At 40.3% G+C, this 22,619-nt stretch overlaps 2 protein-coding genes across 4 annotated transcripts in view; both read left to right on the top strand.

Moving 5' to 3' along the window:
• The first annotated feature begins 266 nt into the window (after positions 1–266).
• On the top strand, positions 267–5,194 carry krt97 (keratin 97). Of its 2 annotated transcripts, none has more exons than XM_087800500.1 (8): positions 267–902; positions 1,398–1,480; positions 1,612–1,768; positions 2,664–2,828; positions 2,906–3,031; positions 3,873–4,096; positions 4,179–4,219; positions 4,308–5,194. In XM_087800500.1, exons 1-8 carry the CDS (start codon positions 498–500, stop codon positions 4,412–4,414), a joined length of 1,308 nt encoding a protein of 435 aa, XP_087656626.1. In that variant the 5' UTR covers positions 267–497; the 3' UTR covers positions 4,415–5,194. The 2 variants fall into 2 exon arrangements, with proteins under 2 accessions (XP_087656626.1, XP_087656618.1); XM_087800492.1 differs by having other exon boundaries at positions 277–902; positions 4,167–4,219.
• A 2,355-nt stretch (positions 5,195–7,549) lies between these two features.
• rims1b (regulating synaptic membrane exocytosis 1b) overlaps positions 7,550–22,619 on the top strand; it is a 47,787-nt gene continuing 32,717 nt past the window's right edge. For both annotated transcript variants that reach the window (XM_087800470.1, XM_087800462.1), the window contains exons 1-2: positions 7,550–7,742; positions 18,781–18,994. In XM_087800470.1, the coding sequence (XP_087656596.1) occupies positions 7,576–7,742; positions 18,781–18,994 (381 nt within the window). In that variant the 5' untranslated portion in view covers positions 7,550–7,575. The remainder of the gene's footprint in view (positions 7,743–18,780; positions 18,995–22,619) is intronic.

Raw genomic sequence — 22,619 nt, 5'->3', positions numbered from 1 at the left:
GACGGTGTGTATATCGCAACGCTATAATCATGGTGTTTCCGTCCGCTTTAAATTTTGATTTTTAAGATTTTTTTTCTGGCCCCAAAAAACTCACTGAACCACATTTTTCGTATTTGTAAAAAGTGTATTGACACATCTGATCATAAATGTTATACCCAAATCCCGACGACCCAAAGAGTTGCCATGGTGACGCCTGAGATTGACATATTTATTTTGCCTAATAATGTGGGTACCCTGAAACCAAACCACAAATGAATGAACTTCATTTTAAATTTGGAGGAGATGGAGAACATGGAACACACCTTAATAACTGAAACGTACCCTTCGTTCGAAACCGTGGGCAGCGAGCGCATCACGCCCTGAGGGCCCACACCTGTATCACCACCCCACCTGTTCCCGCCCCCGCCGCGGCCGGATATAAACGCACCTACGGCGGCTCAGGCTCCATCTCCTCCTCACACCGGTCCTTGAACGCAGCACCTGACTCCCCAGTCATCATGAACATGAGCGGCTCCTACCGATCATCTGGACTATCCTCCCTTGGGATGTCGCCCTTCCCGCACCGTAGAGGGACCAGCGTCCACGGCGGCGCCGGCGGCAGGAACGTCAAGATCTCGTACGCGTCCGGCGGCCACGGCGGCCACGGCGGCCACGGCGGCCACGGCGGCTACGGCTTCGACCTGGCCTCGGCGATGTCGGGGGGCAGCAACTCATCCACCAACGAGAAGGCGACCATGCAGAACCTCAACGACCGCCTGGCCTCCTACTTGGAGAAGGTTCGGTCCCTGGAGTCCGCCAACGCGCAGCTGGAACGTCAGATCCGCGAGTGGTACGACAAGCAGACCCCCACCGTCCGAGACTACAGCAAGTACGAGGCCATCATCCTGGACATGCGCCAGAAGGTCAGCGTCACCCCTCCATGGCTTTCATTACTCTCTTGAAAAGTTACATTTTATTGTGAACAATGACAGCACCATCATGGCTGGACGTTCAAAGACAACTTCACTTGTTTTGAATTTAACAGATGTTTTACAATAAGTTGTCATTTTGTGGTCTCTATATTATTATTATATTATATATATTATTTTTGTCAAATCACATATTTATTAGCTTGACAAAAAAAACGTGTTATTTATATAAGTATACTGTTATTCAGTTTTCCGTATATGATGCTGTTAAGAAAATATACATGATTTAACAGTTTTTTTTTTATGAGAATTCATACCAAATATAACGACAGGGAACTTAATATTTAAGTGAATTTTTATGTGCTCATTAAATGAAAGTGAGCTGTTAAAACAGCGCTGGGACACAATAGCAAACATATTTCCTTTAACAGCTGGTGCGTCCGTTCAAGTAAAATAAACAAAAACATCTTTAAATCTTCAAACCATCAGATCAATGCGGCCACGCAGGACAACGCCAGGTTGATGCTGCAGATCGACAACGCCAGGCTGGCCGCTGAGGACTTCAGGATCAAGTGAGTTATGAAAGGGTCATGATTCATCTTCAGGTGATGTGGGGCACAAGTCGAGATGGAAGTTCAGACTGGTGGAACTGGTTCCCTTTGTTGATGCTGACATCAAACTCTTGCTCTCTCTCCGTAAACAGGTTTGAGAACGAGTGCGCCGTGCGCATGTCCGTGGAGGCGGACATCGGGGGCCTGCGGAAGGTTCTGGACGAGTTGACCATGGCCCGGTCTGACCTGGAGATGCAGGTGGAGGGTCTGAAGGAGGAGCTGGTCTACCTGAAAAAGAACCATGCAGAGGTGAGATTGGAGGGTCCCACGATTGTCACTCTCATGAACCTACGAGGGACCTCTGGATAATGGTCAATTCCATTTCCTCAGGGGCCACATTATTTACTGTGACTCTTGTGAGGGGCCGTCAAGCCAAAAGACAAGAGTGAAGAGTGTCTACGTGAAACACAAACAAGGGAAAATAAACGTATTTATTTAGAAAAATATATATACAGGTTTAACCCTTTCATAAAAAACTAAAAGTAAATATTATTTAAATATTTACCCAAATAGTTAGGGTTGCATGACCTATTCACAAAAGTACAAAGAAACAAAGACTTTAACAAAGTATTGATAGCTTTTTAATCTTCTTGACAGTTACAGTGGCCCTGGGGGAGGTGGGGGGGGGCGGGACATGTCATTGCAAATATTTAAATGTCAGCTAATGTTTTTTTTGGAGAGGGCCTTCGAGGTTGACCTACTGCTCATCTCGTCTTTGCATAAGCAAACGACATGTTAACACGTCTGGATCAGTCTGGTCCCTGCATGTTGTGTTATAAACTGCATTTTTTGGTGAGATTGAAGGACCTGTAGATGTTGTTCCTACCAGTTTACTATTCAATGTTGATCTGTCATCAACACGATTTGAATAAAACAGGTGTTTTTTCACATTTGAATTTGACAAATAGAAAAGCAAACGTGAGAACCATGCCATTGGAAAGATCACTGGTCAACAAAAAAAAGTTTAATTGAATAGCGAAATTGAAATTATGTTTGCTTACTTCAGCGACTGTATCGTTTGTTTATTGAGGGCGGCTCATCCTGTTTGTTCTCCTTCAGGTTTGCCGTCCTTCGGCTGTTTCCACCTCTCCTCCGCCTGTTTGCTCGGGGAGAGACCTGTCTTCTAACCGCTTGTGTATTTCAGGAAATGGCTGCCATGCGCAACCAGGTGAGCGCCAGCTCTGTCAACGTGGAGGTGGACTCCAAACCCCAGATGGACCTGAACAGCGCCATAGACGAGATCCGGAGACAGTACGAGGGGATCTCTGACAAAAACCGGCGTGAGATTGAGATCTGGTACCAGACGAAGGTGTGTGCGGTGCGACGCTGCCGTCCGATGTTGTGTGGGGTCGCGACCCTAATGGTGTTGGGGTCATCTGTCGACAGTTTGACGAGCTGAACAAGCAGGTGGCGAGCAGCACCGAGAGTCTCCAGACGTCCCGCAGTGAGATCAACGACCTGAGGAGGACTCTGCAGAGTCTGCAGATCGAACTCCAGTCCCAGCTCAGCCTGGTAAGCACAGCAACCTGAAGACACACTTTTAACAAAAGTCTTAGACGCACAATCTCCGTCACCACCTGGTGGTCAACGATGTATTTAAGTGAAAATTCGCCCAAATTTAAAACAGGCAAAAATGTATGTTCATACAATAGTCGCGACTCAGTTTTGTTCGTCCAAAAACACAAACTTAAAAACATCCAAAAACCTCCAAACTGCTTGTCAGTAACGTCTCTCTTGTATTGAAGCCTTGACATCAGAAATTGTTCCGGAAATAATAAAAAGTAGTGAAAGCTAAAAGGCTGACATGCTACACATATAACAGGAAACACTCTGTGTGTTTCCTGTTATATGTTACCATATTAGCTTCTGCTATAAACAAGATTAAAATGATAACTTGTACTTTCTTCTGAACAATTTCTGATGTCGAGGCTTCAATACAAGAGGGATGTTGCAGACAAACACCACGGAGGTGTTTGGAATGTTTTTTAAGTGTCTTTTTGGACGAAGAAAAGAGAGCTCTGGTCACAACTGTGATATAGAAACATATTTCTGTCTATAACTCTAAAAAGTAGCAGGTCACTTGGAAAATAATCCAAACTCTAAGTCGACTTGAGGGTGAGTAGAAAATGAGTGAAATATCCCTTTGAATTGAATTTGTTCAGACCAGGCCAAAGATTTAAATGGCGATTATTCGCACCTCACCTCCAGATAAATCGCAAATTAATTACACTTTTATTCTATCGGTTCTCCGAGTAATTCCCCCAGACAGTGAGAAAACTGTATTATTTCACGAGGTATTCACGCGTTAACTTTGACAGCTCAACAACCAACATGTCTCTCTCCTCGCGTCCAGAAAAGTGCTCTGGAGGGACAGCTGGCGGAGACCGAGTCCCGCTACAGTCTGCAGCTGAGCCAGCAGCAGATGACGGTCCACTCTCTGGAGAACGAGCTGGGCCAGATGAAAGCGGACATCGAGAGACAGAGCTCAGAATATCAGATGCTCCTGGACATCAAAACCCGACTCGAGATGGAGATCGCTGAGTACAGGCGACTGCTGGACGGAGAAGATGGCGGCAGGTGGGTGCTGCTTTACTGTTTCAGGATCACATGCATGTACATCTTGTTCCTTTATTAAAATGAATTACAGTTCTTCTTTTAGGAAAGTCCAGGTGACAGCATCAGCACCAGCACCAGTTCCGGGTAAGTCCAGCCCTGGATCTTTTTTTAAAATGTATTTGTAAATAGACAAAAAAAAGACAAATATTGAGCATGTGATTTAATTCCACAGCTAAGCCAGTCATCACCCAAAGGAGAAGGATAGTGGTGGAGGATATTGTCAATGGAAAAGTGGTGTCACGGACAGAAGACATTGACAGTGAAATCATCAAAAACTGAGCAGATCGGATGACCGTGGAGGAAAGTGGCCAAGAAACATGACCTGTTTTGAGTAATCTAGACAAACATTTATCAGCCAAGGAAGCATAAATACCCACAATGATATATAAGTAAAGATTTAGACAAAATAAAGTCATTCACTAGTTCAGTTAAACAAGCTTCATGAAGTATTTTTTTTTTTTTCTGTTGGCTTCAAAATAATGGAAGTTTTTAAGGAAATAATTAATCATAGCGGGCGCACGTCACCTCAAAGCAAGAAGGTTGTTGGTTCAATTCCAGGCCAAACCAACCTTTCTGTGTGGAGTTTGTATGTTCTCCCCATGTTGTGTCAGTTTACTACAGACACTCCAGTTTCCTCCCACAGCCCAAAAACATACAGAGGTTCATTGAGAACTTTGGGAAAATTGTACGGTATGAGGTATGAGTCTGTCTTTGTGTGCTCTGTGACAGACTGAAGCCAGTTACAAAGCTCTGAAAAATCAAGCAAAAATAATAAAAAAAATTGAATTGTATTCTTTAAAAAATATATATATAATGATGAGTGTGGATTTAATTGTTATATGTGAAACAGGGTTTCTTATATGGTTGCAAGTCTGCGTTGTGATTTTAATATTTGTTCTTTAAGACTCTACAGCTGTTAAGGGTGAGTTAAAAGTGCTCTATCAATATAAATTACTTACTTACTTATTGTTATCAACCGGGACCTTGTTTCATGTTCTTCCCAAATGTTCTTTTATCATCTTGGTTTTTTTGACAAAATAAAGAAAGACCAAAGCCTGATCTGACAAACGTGACTGTTGTCTTGTTCACTAAAGAAAAATCGAAATTAAAAAAAAAAAAAAAAATCATCTAAAAAAACTGTTCATACACAACATCTACAATAATGTTGTTGATGTTGGTTCACTTGCAGCTCAGGGCAACCTGTTGCCTTTCTGTGTGCTGTCTGTGTGTTCTTTCTGTGTTTTTGCTAATTTACTTTGCCTGACTCACACAAAAACATACAAGAGCTGGTTATGAACCTGTCAAGAAAATTGACATTTGCGTCAGTGTGTGTGTGATTGTTTCGCTTTAAAATTTATGATGCATTTTAAAACAAATTATTGATTTTTGTGAGAGATTTTTTAAGTATGATTCACATATTTCGATGGTGATATTAAAATCTTTCCAAATATTTTCTCTTTTTTCCTCGTAGTTTATTATTTTGACAAACGATCTAATGTTTATTTAATTTAGATGTGACGTGAAGGCTGATATACAACATGAGGATAATGTCGTATTGGTTAATTTCAACATCTGACGAACTTCGAGCAAGGTTGGCATAGTCCATGATCATAGCTAGATCTTTCCAGCAGAGGGCGCGCTTTCACAACTTTGTCACCACAATTAGGATTCAAAAATCAAGTTTTTCTTTTTGCTGTAGTTTGTTTTTGCTGTGGTCTAAAGAGGATTCGATATTTCTCTTCATAGCGTTTCTTGAAATTACATGAAATTCTATTTGATGTATTTTCTTTCTAGAATGCTTTTGAGTATTTAATTGAGTATATATTTTAACTGTGTATTGTTTAGATTTTTTAAGCGCTTTTTGACCCTGGTCTGAGAAAGTCGTTTACAAATTCCCATCACTTACTTACTTACTCTATAGTATACAGTCACATAATAAAATGTGGTTATCTAAACTCAAAATCCAAAGACTAAAAGTGAGTCACACCTATGTGAACACGTCACATCCTTTCTCCTTGATTCGCGTCAGTCTGCTGCTGCCCTATCACGACTTCCCGTCCATGTCACGACATAAATGCTGACAAAATTCTGCACCACGGGAAGCTGACGTCACTAAGGTACAGTCATCTCCCCGGTGACGTCATCCAATGGCCACGGCAAGAGTCGAGTGCGACATCTGCTGGAGAAGCGAGGGACAGCACGCGGCATTGCGTCACCGGAAGACTACGGGGCCATCCCCTGATTTGTAAACCCTGAGAAAGTCGGGTTCTGAATTCTAACGAGCAGACAAAGGGGCTGTCCCGGGCTAAGAATAGTTTTACACCTATATATATATAATTCTGTAAGCAGATACATGTTGGTTGTTTATTCCACTTACATAAATAAAAAAAATATTTTCATTTGTAATACATAATCAGAATCAGGTACTGAAGTTGTTTTTTTTGTTTCTTTGTAGTTTTAATCTTTATTTATATTCAATTTGTTGTATTGTCTATAGACTCCCCCAAATATTATATCCTCATCTAAATTATAAATACAGGTCCAATGAAAATAGATGTCATTATTTTAACTTAAAATAAAAATATAATCTCTTTAAAACGAATTTGTAAAGTCGTTTTTAGGAGGTAAAAAATAGTTTTTTTCTACTGGTTCATCACCTGTAGGACATGTTGTACCACCTGATGACATCATCGAGACAGGTAAATCTGTGTGTGGCAATGGAAATGTACCTATAACCACAACCTTGCGGGATTATATATATGTTTTTAACCCGATGATGGTCGTAATAACTTCCCCCCCAAAAAAGAGAATCACAGAAAGTCGCGTCACTAAAAGCGAGCGTTACACCTGGCGTGAGTCATGAAGCCCGTTTATATGTGTGTGTGAGTAAAAAAAATATAGTGCGTGTTGGTGAGAGAGGACGCGCGGCTGTAGATAAGTGCGCGTGCTTGGCAATATTATCACATGAGTAAGCGCGCTCCCGCCGAAAGACGGAAGGAAGCAGGGCTGCATCGCCCCCATTGACTGAGAGAGGGAGAGAGAGGGGGGGAGGGGGCGAGCATGCGCCGCCCCACACACACACACACACACACTACTCATCATCTTCACCCAGTAAAACGCTGGTGGACCCCCCCATCCCACCTTCACTAAACTAGGAGACCCTTCTGTGATTGATGGCCTTCCGGTGACTCTGGACGCTGGGGGGTGCTGGTGGGCATCGGGGGGCGGCGGAGGGGGGGGTCGACGCGAGAGAGGACAGCGGCAGGTGCACGCGTTCTTGACCGGTGCGCCGCGGCCGCTCCGCCCGGCCAGCATGTCGTGAGGTGTGGCTCGGAGGACGACCGTCAGCCGACACGACTCGCCGAAGAGAGGCACGCGCAGGAGGAGGAGGAGAGGAGGAGGGTGGTGGTGGTGGTGGTGGGCCGGCGGCGGAGGAGAAGATGTCCGCCTCGGTGGGGCCCCAGGGCGGCCCTCGCCCACCCGCCGCGCCGCCGTCCATGCCGGACACGCCGGACCTGAGCCACCTCACCGAGGAGGAGAGGAAGATCATCCTGGCAGTGATGGCTCGGCAGAAGGAGGAGGAGGACAAGGAACAAGCCATGCTAAAGTAAGAGCTGCTGCCTCCACCGGGCGTCACACACACACACACACACACACACACACACACACACACACACACACACACACACACACACACACACACACACACACACACACACACACACACACACACACACACACACACACACACACACCCTCCATCATGTCATCTCAATACACACGTCTCTGGGGCTGACCACAGATCAGGTCTGATGGACAAAAGGTGCCAGGACCTGCTGGTGACTGAAGTGTGTTGGGGGTCCCTTCTTCCACCCTGGACGCTACCTCTGTCACACACACACGCACACGCACACACACACATGCAAGTGTCCTGCACACCTTCATGGTGGAAACATAAGCGACACACACGGCAAAAGAAAAAAAACCCTTTTCTAGACTGTTTGTGCTGCTGAAGAAGATGGGGTGTGGTTAGGAATATTAGCAGGCCTGACCTGAACACGACACACACACACAAGACATGTGGTGCGAGTGTGATGTGCTCGTGGGATTGTCACAGCAAAGAGTAGGACTCGAGCGTCACGGGGAGTGAGATCATCACCTGCTGCCCAGATGTTGGTACGTGTGAGGAGATGTTCTGTTCGTCGGTGATGGATCTAAAAGTGTCCTGAGATACTAAAACACAGGAATATGTCCAATGGATCACTGTCTTCATTTATATTTATATGGCATCCCAGTGAAGCACTATAGTAAATACATGGTAACATACTTTTTTACGTGAGGCCCAAAGCAACCTCCGACATGATGGGAAAATGTCACAAAGATACTTTACTGATCCGTTTTGCTTTCACACACATTCCTGGTGACACCGTTCTTCTTCTTCTATAGTAAGAGTGTTCAGGATCTCACACAGCCGTAGATGAACAGTGTTGTTATCGTCTGAATTAAGAAAAATGATAATAATGTGAATCTCCAGTCAGATTCACTTTCATCTTATACTGAAATGTCAAAATGATCCGTCCACAACTGTGTGGCTGTTACTGTGTGTTTCTCTACATCGCCCTGTAACAGGCCACGCTGATGGATGATTTATTGCTTTAAGCCATCAGAAAATCCACAGAGAGCTTTGTAGCCATTAAGGGAAGCCTCAGTAATTTGCTTCGGTCACACACACATCCATTTAAATATGCATTATTCTCAGCAATCCATCTAGAAATGTAGGTATAAGCAGCGTCCATCGACTGTTGTCATGACAAGAAATGCAATAAAAGCTGACGTTTGTGGTTTAAAAGTTACACACAGTGTCATTCTGAATAACACTTTATAAGATATATACAATAAGTCTGATAAAGTTACGTCTGTCTGTCTATCTGTCTATCTATCTGTCTATCTATCTATCTATCTATCTATCTATCTATCTATCTATCTATCTATCTATCTATCTATCTATCTATCTATCTATCTATCTATCTATCTATCTATCTATCTATCTATCTATCTATCTATCTATCTGTCTGTCTGTCTGTCTGTCTGTCTGTCTGTCTGTCTGTCTGTCTGTCTGTCTGTCTGTCTGTCTGTCTGTCTGTCTGTCTGTCTGTCTGTCTGTCTGTCTGTCTGTCTGTCTGTCTGTCTGTCTGTCTGTCTGTCTGTCTGTCTGTCTGTCTGTCTGTCTGTCTGTCTGTCTGTCTGTCTGTCTGTCTGTCTGTCTGTCTGTCTGTCTGTCTGTCCGTCCGTCCGTCCGTCCGTCCGTCCGTCCGTCCGTCCATCCATCCATCCATCCATCCATTTATCCATCTGGTCACTGCACAGTCATAGTTTCATAGAAGACCTATTGTATATCTCATGTACATCTCAAGTGTCGTTCAGCTATAAACATACACCGTCAGCAGAATGGCAACAATGGTGAGTCGATGACAAACAAGCTTGTTTGTGTCATGTGTGTTGTGAAGCAAAGCAGCTGTGATTCTATTGTGGATTAGACTGATGTGGCTGCACGTGTTGTTGTAAGCTGATTTACAGAGCCACGTTTACACAGTTGTAGAAAGCAAAATCAAGTGTCCACTATTGTAAACACAGAGATCAGCGGGTGATACCAAAGGTCTGGGTGTTGCCTGATAAAGTTATGCCGGGAAAATACTTGTAGTTCTAGGGATCCTGCTTAAGACTAGAAGTCCCAAAGAGCAGCCATTTGGCGTTTCTACCTTTAAAACCCAAAGGGCAGCCGATGTATCACCTGTGGACACTCATTTTGTTATGTAAATGAAGCGATCATTGTCAAACCACAGGAGGCAACATGCTGAGAGGGAGGGGGTGGCTGTTCAATTCTAACCCGGCAAGGTAACTTAGAGGGGGTCACAGGCCAGTGCAGACAGTAAAATAATAATAAAGAATGTGTAGATAAAGAGAAAAATAAACAATACAACATAAATGTAATGTCTGAATATTAGAAATGATAGAAAAAGTGGTTAAGGTAAGGGTAAGTGTTGGGATGGGAACATAGATAAGGTGATTAATTAGTCAATATTGTAGGTTAAGGTAGTAAAAAGGGTCTAGATAGTAAAATGCTGGGACTTCTAGTGTTAATGGCTATAGAACAGTAGGTTAACATTTATTGATTCTCAATGTCTTGTGCTTGTCAAGTGTATAAGAATTAGCTTCATGAAGTTTCATCAGCACTTCAGTACCAAGTTTGAGTTTACCTTAGGGAGGTAATACTTGCTCTGTGTTGCTATTTGTTATCTTTCGTCTGATGTTCCGGATCTCCACAGTTTTACCAGGCGCGGGACGAGGACAGCTGGTCTTGACAGGGTTTACTGATACGACGTTCACCTCGGTATAAGCAGATGTGTTTTTTCTCCTTAATGGTTAATTATTTACTCTCGTCACTGCTGGACACCTGTGTTGATTCACAAACTTTTCTAATTCTATGTCTACATCTCTAAAGGAGAAGTCTGGGAGGCGGGAAACGCTGACCACAGCAGCCGAGAAACAAGTGCTCTTCATCAAAGCTTTCTTCTGAAAACAAGCAAAAAACATGAAAGCATTGCATTTTTCTGAGACTTGGATTCCAGACAATTATTAATCATTAATATGCTGTACGTGCACATGATTCACAGTTTGACAAAAGTGCATTTTTAAATAGAAAAGACACAGTAATGAGCCTTCAAACTCAATACAATTACAAATTATTTTAATTTTTTATTTATACTCCAGTGTTCTTAAAAGCGTTGATATGAAAAGTATAACAGGCCCCAGGTTTAACTTAAATAATGTCTGGTGAGGACTGTTTAGTGCCAGCATCAATAGACTATTGTTTTTATCAAGGTTAAAAAATATACATTTTTAAATAGTTGTAATTTTCAGAATCTCCTTCATGTCAGCTGACAACGTGATCCTTTTTTGAACCCTGTTTTTCTTATTCATCAAAAGGAAATTGAGACTTTTTTTTATAATAAGACAAGGAGGGATAAGAGATGATCAAACCAACACAGAGATAACGTTGGAGTTTTGTTCAAACTTGGGTGTTTCACCATCCAAAACTCAACATAAAAACAAAACTACAAAACTAAAATAAAATACAAAACGGCAATTTCCATAAGTTAAATTTGAATCCCAAATATATGTTATTACACAATTTAAAAGTATTTGAACAATATAGTGTTGTATTAAAGAAAAAACAAGTATTAAACTTTGAAAAATAAAGATTGATAAAGCTTATTTACGCTGTTTTATTAAAAACAACAGTCTTGAATTGGCAGTTATTACGTAGGTCAAGTTGCAGGTGGACATTTCAATCAAGCCACTTGCATTGAAGAGAAAAACATTAGAGTCGATTTCACGAGCTAAAGTCTGCCAGCCAAGGATAATGCGAGCCTACCGCAGCTATTGCAGTATACAATATTCGTGCTATTCACAGCTAACAATAAAAGAATACTGAAAAGATACATTTGGAACAAGTTAAAGGTTATTAAAATAACTGGCTGGACTTACATAGGTACCGTAAATGATGTATTAGCACCTCACTAGAACCTGTCATGAAGGTCCAGGTGTAAGTAAGTAAGTAAGTAAGTAAGTACTATTTGTAAAATCAGGGTCACAAAGCGTTTAAACAAGTAAAACAATACTCAAAAAAAGATATGCTAAAATGGTCCACCGAGACAAACACAGGAGTCTCAGAAAATCAGGGTAAAGGATAAATAAAAGTGTCTTCAGATGTTTCTTGAAGGAGTCAGTAGATCATCAAACACAGAGAGAGATGAAGATCATTCCAAAGCTTAGGAGCAACAGCCTGAAAGGATTTCTCTCCTCTGGTCCTGAACCGTGTTCAGGAACCATCAGTAGATTCTGATCCACAGACCTAAGCCAGTGAAGAGTTTAAAAGATTGGAGAAATGTGAGTTCTTCTACTAGAGCGGCTCAGAATTCTGTATCAACTGTAGGCGAGACATCTCCTTCTTGTTAAGACATGAAAACAAACTGTTGCAATAGTCCAGATGAGAAGACACAAACCATGTACGAGACCATGTTCCGTGATAAACTATTTCAAATTATCATGCGAATAAGGTGTTTGAGTAATGAGATTTTTGACAACCCTCGCTCATATCATATAGATAGCATATCAATCCTGTGCTGCCTGGTTTTGAGCTTTTTATATCTTGTTAAAATAATTGAAAAGTAACCAAAGAAATTCCAATAAATTAATTGTCTATGGGACAATGGTAGGTTTTCACCTGAGTATAAAAATCCTATCATTCATTTGTTATTGTAAAGCTGTCAAGGTTGTGACCCGACGACACAAACTTGAGTGCTGATTTGTTGTTTGCTGATCGCCAGGGATTTTCGTACAAGTTTTGTTTCTTAACACCAGATGGACAGGGAGGGGATGGACCTGAGGCACAAAAGGAAGGAGGGATTTAGGGGTTTAAAGATTAGAGTGATCAAGAAAGAGGGGAGGGGAGTGAGAAAAAGGAAATACAAAACACTGCACACATATAGGTCGCTGACCAGGGTTTGAAGAATTTCAGTCCGAGCTTCTTGACTTTTGCATTTAGGACGCCCAAATGCTCCAGAGCTGCAGTGACACTGTATTCGCTGGAATCAATCTTTTTTTTTTCCGCTTCCTGATCCACTGAAGCATTTCATCACGATCATGGTCCAATTCCTCACAGTGGCTTCAGTAAACATGCATGTCCAAGAAAGACGAGTAATGATTCTACCACAGGGTTCGTTTGTAAAGAAAAAGTTGGACGATCTCAGGGACAAATAAATGTCTGTGGGTTCTTAACAAAGAAAAGAAAAAATATCAGGAAATAAACAACAATATGAAAATAATACTATAATAATATGAAATAAATACTACTTAAATAACCCCCCCTAAACGTTTCTCAAAAAAATAATAACACCATTAAGGAAAGACACTGCAAATAACAAATCATGATTTGGTAAAACTAGTAAAATTAAAATGTTTTAAATTAAAATATTGCAACTACCACGGTCGCTTTTTCCAGCGGCTCGAAATCAAATTCAGAGACGACGACTTCCTCAAACACACAAAACAATCATGAGGATGATTATTTTCAAACTTAAAAAAAGATAAATTATTATAAACATTTTGAATTAAATTAAATATAAAAAAAAGATAAAGAAAATAAATCTGTGGGAGGGCGGCGCCCCAGCGCCCTCTAAGGGCCATACGCCAATGTTCACAATCTTACCAGGTTAAAGTTCAGCTGGCAATACAATATGTATATGTTTCAAAACAGCACAAATGGGTGGTGGTGTATTTTTTGTCACATAGTGTATATGAAAAAATAAAAAATATAAATGCGTCTCTGGGCCACATCTGGAGGAGGGCTGGATCCGGACCCGTGTTTGGGGACCTGACATAGAGGTTCTGTCAAAGCCAGAAGGAAGCCCACATTTTTAATGTAAAGCTTTTCCTATCAGTATAAAAATGTCTGACCTCCTTAGCTACATTTCATGAAGATTTGATGGCTACTCCCGCCACACACACCCTCTGACCCACCTCACATCTGTCTCTGCATCTATTTCCGTTCCAGCTTCCTTGCTAGAAGACAGTCTAGACGTGTTCCTAAATCACGTCTCCTGAGGCTAAAATAAGAAACCCGAATCTTTTTGCTTAAGTTACATATGATAAGACATTTTTCAAGCGTGTAGATTTTTCACGTTTCCACAGGAAAAATGTTAATGTTGAATTATGGATTGGGTCATAAAAATAGCACACACTTGGAAGCAGCTGCTGAAATATTTAAATATTCAATTTCCTCGCTGTCGCCGACGTTCCAAAGCTTTATTCCTCTTTGTTTACTCTTTTTTTTTTTAAATGTTAAAATCTCCACTTGAGGCGTTTACCCTTGTTTGTCAAATAATTGCCTTTCTTGTACAGTAAACATTTTCCAATATCACTGTTGTGACTAATACCAACCACTATTTACAATTAAGAAGACCGGCCACTATTTATGCTTGAGGACAATGAATGCTCTGAATTAGAGCTGGGCTGGCGAAGCTTCATGAAGCATAATTTTCTGAGGATGCATCATGAGGTTCCATCAGCCCACTTCCACTAAATACAGCATCCGGGTTGTCTGAACTGTTTTAGAGGAGGGACATATTTGAGTGAAAAAAGCAGGGGCCATGAACCAAGACATCTAACTAAAGCTCCTGTATCATAAACCTATACATCACACATTTTATATTTATTTTTACAGACAGAAAAAAATATTTTAGAAATAGCATTGACATTGCTTTGCTTTACTTTGTTGTTTTATGGTGTGGCATTTAAAGGTTTTCTTTTGTCTTACTTATACAATTTCCTTCATTTCTCTCATTCAATTGTAAAGTTTGTAAATCTGCTACAGGTTTTACTCAGATCCTTAAAAAGTCTTAAAAGAAATTAAACCTTCTTATATGTGTTTTAAATTTCTGAAAAAGAAAAAAAAATCCACATTCGAAATACGTGAACACATAAGATCATATGTTGCCTTTTAATCTCAAACCATATGGTAGCTTTTAATTATTCAAAATAATTTATTGATTAATGGGCAAACAATGGCAGAACAAATAAACAAAAAACTGCAGATTTTGTATTACTGGAACTACTTGCAGTTACTTTGGAAAGAGACGTTTTACTTTTGGCAACAGAGAAGGTGTGATGTTTTTTCGCATTCTTTCTTATTTTGTGCAAAAAAAGTTTTCATTGCATGAATAATCGACGTGGTTATTTTTCCCCTCCAATTCTGACGACAGACGACATGTTTTTTTTGTTTTTTTTAAGGATTTAGTTTATTCTGTATGATGTATTTAAGAGTATAATTAAAAAATGTTCTCATTTGGAATGTAACAAGGAGCATTATGTACATTATTATCCATCATGAACTTAAAGTGTGACATTAAGTGCACTTTACAAATAACCTTTACTTACTTACTATTCATTTTTTGATTTGTACATTTAATATATAGGATAGGGGGGGAAATGTACTGGAAAAGAGCCCCACCTAAACTATTTTTCACCAGCCGCCACTGCAGACGGCATGTGTCTGTATTCTCACAGCTCTGTTCCGTCTCCTTACTCACAACACAGATGGTCGGACTCTAAGAAAAAAATTGAAAAGCGTATGGTTATACACTGTAGTTTTCACAGCACTTAGTGTTTGCGTGTGTGTGTGTGTGTGTGTAATACGTTCTTCTTAATTAAATGAAGTTAAAGTTAGTGGTGTGTGTCTACAGCACCTGCCTTAAGTAGTTGAAGTGTGGAAAGAAGGACTTGTGATTGTCTTGATTCATGTCATTTGTTTGATATTTATCAGACACTCTGGCATGTCTGCCTTGTTTTCATATCGAACGCTTAGAAAGATTATATAATAATTAAATCGTTATTGTGAATTGGATCCGAGGATAGTGATTGAGGTATCTGACAGTGCCTTTTTTCTTCTAATACCCAGCATCATCATCTGCTTTTTCATTTGGTGGTCAGTCTCATATGACTCATGGCTGCTGTTTAACAATGCTACAGTATGTTTCAGTGCATATTTTAATCTGATTGTGAATCATTTCTTGCACAGTGGTCCCTGACAAATGAGCTGAGGCTCAGATTACTGACAGAAAGCAACAATTTATTATATAATATAAGCAATAATTTATATAAAAAAATATTTTTATTGGATTGTAATTGAGAAAAATCCATTATCTCAAGCTTGCCTGGAGCTTGTAATCCCGCTGTCTCGCCTGCAGTTGATAGAAAACTCTGCAGCAATAATTTTCTGAGACGCTCTAGTAGAAGAACTCACATTTCTCCGATCCTTAAATCTCTTCACTGGCTTCCAGTTTCTTTCAGGATCAACTTTAAAATTCTGCTTTCAGAGTTATTGATGGTCAGACCTTCTATCAGTGATCTGATTCAGCCTTACACCACAGCTCGGGCTCTGAGGTCTGTGGATCAGAATCTACTGATGGTTCCTGAACACGGTTCAGGACCAGAGGAGAGAAATCCTTCCAGGCTGTTGCTTCTAAGCTTTGGAACAATCTTCCTCTCCCTCTGAGTTTGATGATCTACTGACTCCTTCAAGAAACATCTTAAGACACTTTTATTCGTGCAGGATTTTCCTTGATTCTCTGAGACTCCTGTGTTTGTCTCAATGGTGTCTTGATCTTTTAAGTATATCGTTTATTGAGTATTGATTTGATTGTTTAAGCGCTTTGTGACCCTGGTCTAGAAAAGCGCTCTACAAATATTACTGACTTACTTACTTACATTAAATTAACTAAATTCTTTATTCTTTCTTTATATGCCACTCCTAGTATGTCTTTTTTTTAATCTAAAATAAAATTATGCCAACACCTCACACCTGCAAAAAACGTTGGGCTATCATATCGTTAAGAGTGATATTCCTATTAGAGTTATGCTTCTGTTAAGATGTGTTTAGAGCCGTGTGATACAAACTGAGTGGAAAGAGCAGGAGTGAGGGAGGGGTTGGATGGGTGCTGGAGTTTGGCTTGAGTGAGGGGATTAGAGGTTGCCCATGATTATTCCACCAACCAGAGTCATAGCTTATACGTCACCCATCCGGCTGTGTTAGGTCAGAGGCTCACTGCACTACATGTCACTTATAAATGTCTGCTTGTGTGTGTGTGTGTGTGTGTGTGTGTGTGTGTGTGTGTGTGTGTGTGTGTGTGTGTGTGTGTCCGTGCGTGTGCGTGCGTGTGTGTGTGTGTGTGTGTGTGTGTGTGTGTGAGAGAGAGAAAGGCTCCCAGACAAGAAACAAAAGGCGGAGGATTTAGATATAGAGGACACAGATTCAAAACACACAAACACCAGAACATATTTATCTACGTCCTGATGTCGGGATTACGGTTGTCACGACTACCCAAAAGTCCACTAACTTACCTTGTTGTTGTGTATACATCAAATCTACAGTTGACTTATGGTCTTCTCATATTAGATTCGGCACATACACATCGACTGTTTGTGTCATACGACTCAAGCATCAAGCCATGAAGGATCGAGCAGATTGTTTGAGGAATATCTGGGCAACAGGAATACACACACTGGCCATCTGTTGACTTTATTTCTGTCAACATGTTGGATTCTTCAGACAGATATGTCAAAGTCTTCTTCAAATTAAACACTGGACTGTTTGCTTAATCAGCCATCTGCTGCTCTTTCCTGCTTCAGACTCTTTAGACACTTCTCCAAGACGCCGATCGCTTGACATGAGACGGCTCTTATCTCTGTCAAGGATCACCTCGGCACTACAACATTAACATTCTCCCCCCCAAAAAATGCAGAACGATCTGGTCTGTTGACAGAATGACTTTACTTTAAGCTTCTATGTTTGTGTGTCGATAAGAGTCGTCACTAATATAACACTGATACACAGATCTTAGGATGGGCACTGGTTCCTATCATTGGTTTGAATGATACAGCACTTGGATGCCTCAGTATCACAGTCACAGATATCTTCATCTTCATCTCATCAGTCCCAAAAACTGATGCGACTTTGGCAATCGTTTGCATTTAATTCCAGACCCACCTCATTCTTGAAGGGCAACTATGTGTTGATGTAGGTGTCTCTTAAATAGATTTTGGATCAGTGTGTCTGTTTGTCTCTTTTCATCGAGATATTTACATTAGAAAATGATCTTAAGCTCAGTCCACTGAAAACGCTCTGTTTTCCTGGAGATTAAATCTTGTTTACCCTAACCACGCCCACTCTGCTGTAATTGGTCAACATTTAGGTCTGTCACCGCACGTCATCAATCCAGGAAGTCGTGGTTGTATAAAGAAAACGTGCTTACAGCTGGCTGGAGGAGGAGTGAAGCCATTATTACATCATAATGGACTCCGCTCTCGTAACCTCTCGTTCGCTCAGAACTCACACAGGTAGAACTTTATAAAGTAATAAGTTGAAAACATGTTCATGATGAGGGACTTACTGCATCTTGGAGAGGAAGACTTCAACATTCGAAACATGTGAGTGAGTCAGTAGAGCTTCTTTTTTTTTTTTACATTAGTTGATCCTTTCATTTTAAATATCACTTGTCCATTTAATTAGTTTGTCAGTTTGACCAGCAGGAGGCATCAGTGCCTTACACATCAGAGGCTGATGCTGTAGAAGAAGCCTATCAGTTTGATTGTTAAGTAACACACTGAAGCTACGCTGAGATTAACACGGCTCTCTGTTGTCCTTGACAGTTTCCTTTAATGAGTATGTCACTTGAGACTTGAGTTGGCCCATTATTTCTCGAAAGTGTAATAAGACCTTACAGACGAGCAGCATGCAGGTATTTGGATGTTTTTTAAGTGTCTTTTTGGACGAAGAGGAAGACAAAGGCAACTGAGCATCAGTTGCTACATTAAAATGAACAAACAATGTTGTCTATTACTCTTAAAAGGAACAGATTACTCTGAAAATAATCCCAACTGTTAGTCGACATGAGGGTGAGTAGAAAATGAGTGAAGTTTGAATTTTTATCGACTTTAAAGGTCGATAATGGACACACCTGCTTTAAGATCGCTAGATAGATAAAGAGGTTCACAATGTGACTTTAATGAAACTTTTTCTTCCTCAGAACACTGCACCAGCAGTTTGAGAGCTACAAGCAGGAAGTGCGTCGCATCGGGGCGGACACCCACCGCCAGCAGACGCTGCAAAAGGACGACGCTCCCACCTGTGGCATCTGCCGCAAGACCAAGTTCGCAGACGGCTGTGGTCATCTCTGCTCCTACTGTCAGACCAAATTCTGTGCCCGATGCGGAGGCCGAGTCTCCCTGCGCTCCAACAATGTAAGCACCTGACATTTGCCCTACCAATTTCCTCTGTCACACACCATCTCTGCTCATGAAGGGTTTGCTTCTGTGTTTGTCAACGTCTGCTTTATTCTGCCTCACACTTTGTTGACACACAAAGTGTATTTTTTAACTATTATTTTGGCTCTAATTGCAACACATCCAGGTTTGATCGTTTGGTGACGGCTGTGCTTGAACTACACTTGAACGCTTGGCTGAATCTTACTGTTGACCAGTTAGAGCATCTGTGTTGGTGTGTGTGTGTCCTGCAACTGCACTGATCTACAAAAGCAACATGAACATTTAACTGTATCCCAAATGTACTATTTAAGGTTAAAAATGTAATACTATAACATTTAATCATCATATTTCATACAATATTTTCACAATAATATGTTCCTGTTATATATATATATATATATATATATATATATATATATATATATATATATATATTATTTTATATTAACCTAGCTATAGTTAAATTAGAGAGAATGCATGATGATGCAAAAACTTTAAACAATGTTGTATCGCAATCAGGTGATGAAGGAGAAATGGCCTAATTAAGCTGAACTCTCTGTTAAAAAAACCCTGATAAACCCACATTGACCGGTCTTTATTTATGTAGTTTTCTGGAAAGACCATTGAAAATAGGTTGAATTCAATGGACAACATGCAGTTTTTTAAAAGAAGGAAAGGTAAAAAAACAGCAGTTCATATTGTTACCCCTGCAGAAAGACAGAAATACTTTAAAAAAAAAGAAAGAAACATATTTACACCCTGAACACTGTTGCACTTTTGGCACAAACTGTACGTGGATACATTTTTCCCTTTTAATACAATATTTTCAGAACTGTAAGGTAAACTTAGAATACTTTCTTTCTATTAAAAATCAACATTGTGCCATATTAATGATTGTACTTAGTGACCTCAAACTAGTTTGATGTGGTACTTTAAGTAGGAAATTGATAAGCAACGAAGCGACACAGCAAGATGCTCTGTAGTATTACTCCACACGGCTCTGTAACATTACTTCAGGAAGCTCCAGTCCAAAGTATTGCTCCCCAGGCCTTTAGTTTTAGGCTGAGCCGCACTGCAAGCCTTTTATTGCTCTGTGAGGCTTCATAGTATTACTCCACAAGGCACTTAGTATTACTGCATAAGGGTATGGCGCACCACAAATCTCAGAAGTATTATTTCACAAGGCTCAGTATTTTTACTTTGCAAGGCTCTGTACTATTAGTTCACAAGACTCCGTAGTATTACTCCACAAGGCTTTGCCTCAACAAAAATGTCTGTAGTATAATTTTATTATTCCATAAGGCTCAAAATTATTACTCCTCAAGGTTGCATAGTTTTACTCCATGAGCCTCCGCTGCACTGCAAGACTGTATTACTCTTACTTCACAAGACTCTGTATTACTACTTTGCAAAGCTCCCTAGTATTACTTCACAAGACTCCATATTATTACTTTGCAAAGCTCCCTAGTATTCCTTCACAAGACTCTGTATTACTACTTTGCAAAGCTCCCTAGTATTACTTCACAAGACTCCATATTATTACTTTGCAAAGCTCCCTAGTATTACTTCACAAGACTCTGTATTATTACTTTGCAAAGCTCCCTAGGATTACTTCACAAGACTCCGTATTATTACTTTGCAAAGCTCCCTAGTATTACTTTACAAGACTCTGTATTACTACTTTGCAAAGCTCCCTAGTATTACTTCACAATACTCTGTATTATTACTTTGCAAAGCTCCCTAGTATAAATTCAGAAGACTCTGTATTATTACTTTGCAAAGCTCCCTAGTATTACTTCACAAGACTCCGTATTATTACTTTCCAAAGCTCCCTAGTATTACTTCACAAGACTGTGTATTACTACTTTGCAAAGCTCCCTAATATTACTTTACAAGACTCTGTATTATTACTTTGCAAAGCTCCCTAGTATTCCTTCACAAGACTCTGTATTATTACTTTCCAAAGCTCCCTGGTATTACTTCACAAGACTCTGTATTATTACTTTGCAAAGCTCCCTAGTATTACTTCACAAGACTCTGTATAATTACTTTCCAAAGCTCCCTAGTATTACTTCACAAGACACTGTATAATTACTTTCCAAAGCTCCCTAGTATTACTTCACAAGACTCTGTTTAATTACTTTCCAAAGCTCCCTATAATTACAAGGCTCTGCTGCGTATTATTGCTCTACAAGGCTCTGTAATAAGACCTTGCAAAGCACCGTAGTATAACTCCACAACGCTCCATAGTATTACTCCATTAAGCTCTGCCGCTCCAAACTCCACCTCTTGACCAAAGTCTGGCTGAACAGGAAGACCACATTTCCGAGATGGCTGTGACAGGGAATTGCCTCCAAAATGGGGGTTCAGTGACAGATGGTGATATTACAGATACGACGTCCATATTTGATACAGTCTGGGGTTTAGGAAACTCCACTGCATGCATGTAAGTTTAACACGTTTTCGTCACATTAGCATTAAAATAAGTGCTGACTTCATGTGGAAAATACACCTGTGACCTGGTTGATTACTATTTTTGAAGGAAGTCCATTGAGTGTTAGCCGTTATAAGTACGTAGGTATTAGTATTTGTGTGAATGGTTGTATATCTTTGTGTGTCCTGTGACAGACTGGCCTATCCAGGGTGTCCCCCGCCTCTCGCCCAAAGAAACTGGGATAGACTACTACTAAAACTACAAACAAAATGCTAGATAGATTTATTTTTCTCGTCAAAATGTTTACATGATTTCTACATATTTTTAACAATTTGTATTATTATTTTGATAAATAGCGAGTGAACCTCAAGTGGTTTTGTTGATGAAAGCAGTTTTGAGTTCACAAGCATGACTTGTGTGTGTGTGTGTTTGTGTACATGAATTACACTTCATATATCGCACTGGCCATGTAGAGTGGCTTTTGAAAAAACAAAAATGATGAAAGGCAGAAGTAAAAAAACAAAACAATAAAAAACTCTATATATATATAAGGTTGAACACTGAAAAACCACACCAGCTAAATGGATCAAAGTTACTTTCCGTTCCATCTTTTCCTGGGCTCGCCTCCAAACCCTTGAGAGCCGACAGCTCACCTGACGACGGCCCTCTTATCCTTCGCCTGCTGATCCACAATCTGCTCCGGATCTGAACTCATAGGCCGAGCCTCAAACAGGGTAACCTGTGGTGATATTAAATAACAAATACTGAGACTCTTTTCATTTTAGATGAATAGGCAATGATTTATAATAAGGGGATAACAAATTGATATCAACATGGCTGAACATGATTATTCGATTCCCGCCAAGTTTCTATTGCATATCAGCCATTTTTGGGAAAAGATACAAAACAGGTTTTGAACATTAGAGTATTTCGACCTTCTTTACCTTGAGATCCATTATTGAATGAGAGACGGGCCTGCTTGTAAATAAATGTTACTTTTATTGACTTTTTTTGATTAATTGGAATCAGGCTTTAACGGAAGAGTACACATTGGAATCCAGTAGGATCTGGAATCCTACTACTAAACTGGGATCTGAATATTGGAATTCCAATCTGTCCTAGGATGAATGGGAATTCTACCAGGACAATCTCCAATTCTAAAAATGA

This window comes from Callionymus lyra, chromosome 1, assembly GCF_982586985.1.
Source record: "Callionymus lyra chromosome 1, fCalLyr1.hap1.1, whole genome shotgun sequence".
In the NCBI taxonomy this organism is placed as follows: Eukaryota; Metazoa; Chordata; class Actinopteri; order Syngnathiformes; family Callionymidae; genus Callionymus; species Callionymus lyra.
Note: the sequence above shows the minus strand (reverse complement) of the source record. Positions and strands in the feature narration are given on the sequence as shown.

What these genes read in the sequence shown, in the direction of transcription:
- krt97 (XM_087800492.1), top strand. Translation starts at nt 498, where the DNA reads ATGAACATGAGCGGCTCCTACCGATCATCTGGACTATCCTCCCTTGGG. An exon ending in GCTGAGGACTTCAGGATCAA is followed by an intron (nt 1,481 to 1,611) that starts GTGAGTTATGAA and finishes CTCCGTAAACAG; the next exon opens with GTTTGAGAACGAGTGCGCCG. An exon ending in AGCACCAGCACCAGTTCCGG is followed by an intron (nt 4,220 to 4,307) that starts GTAAGTCCAGCC and finishes TTAATTCCACAG; the next exon opens with CTAAGCCAGTCATCACCCAA.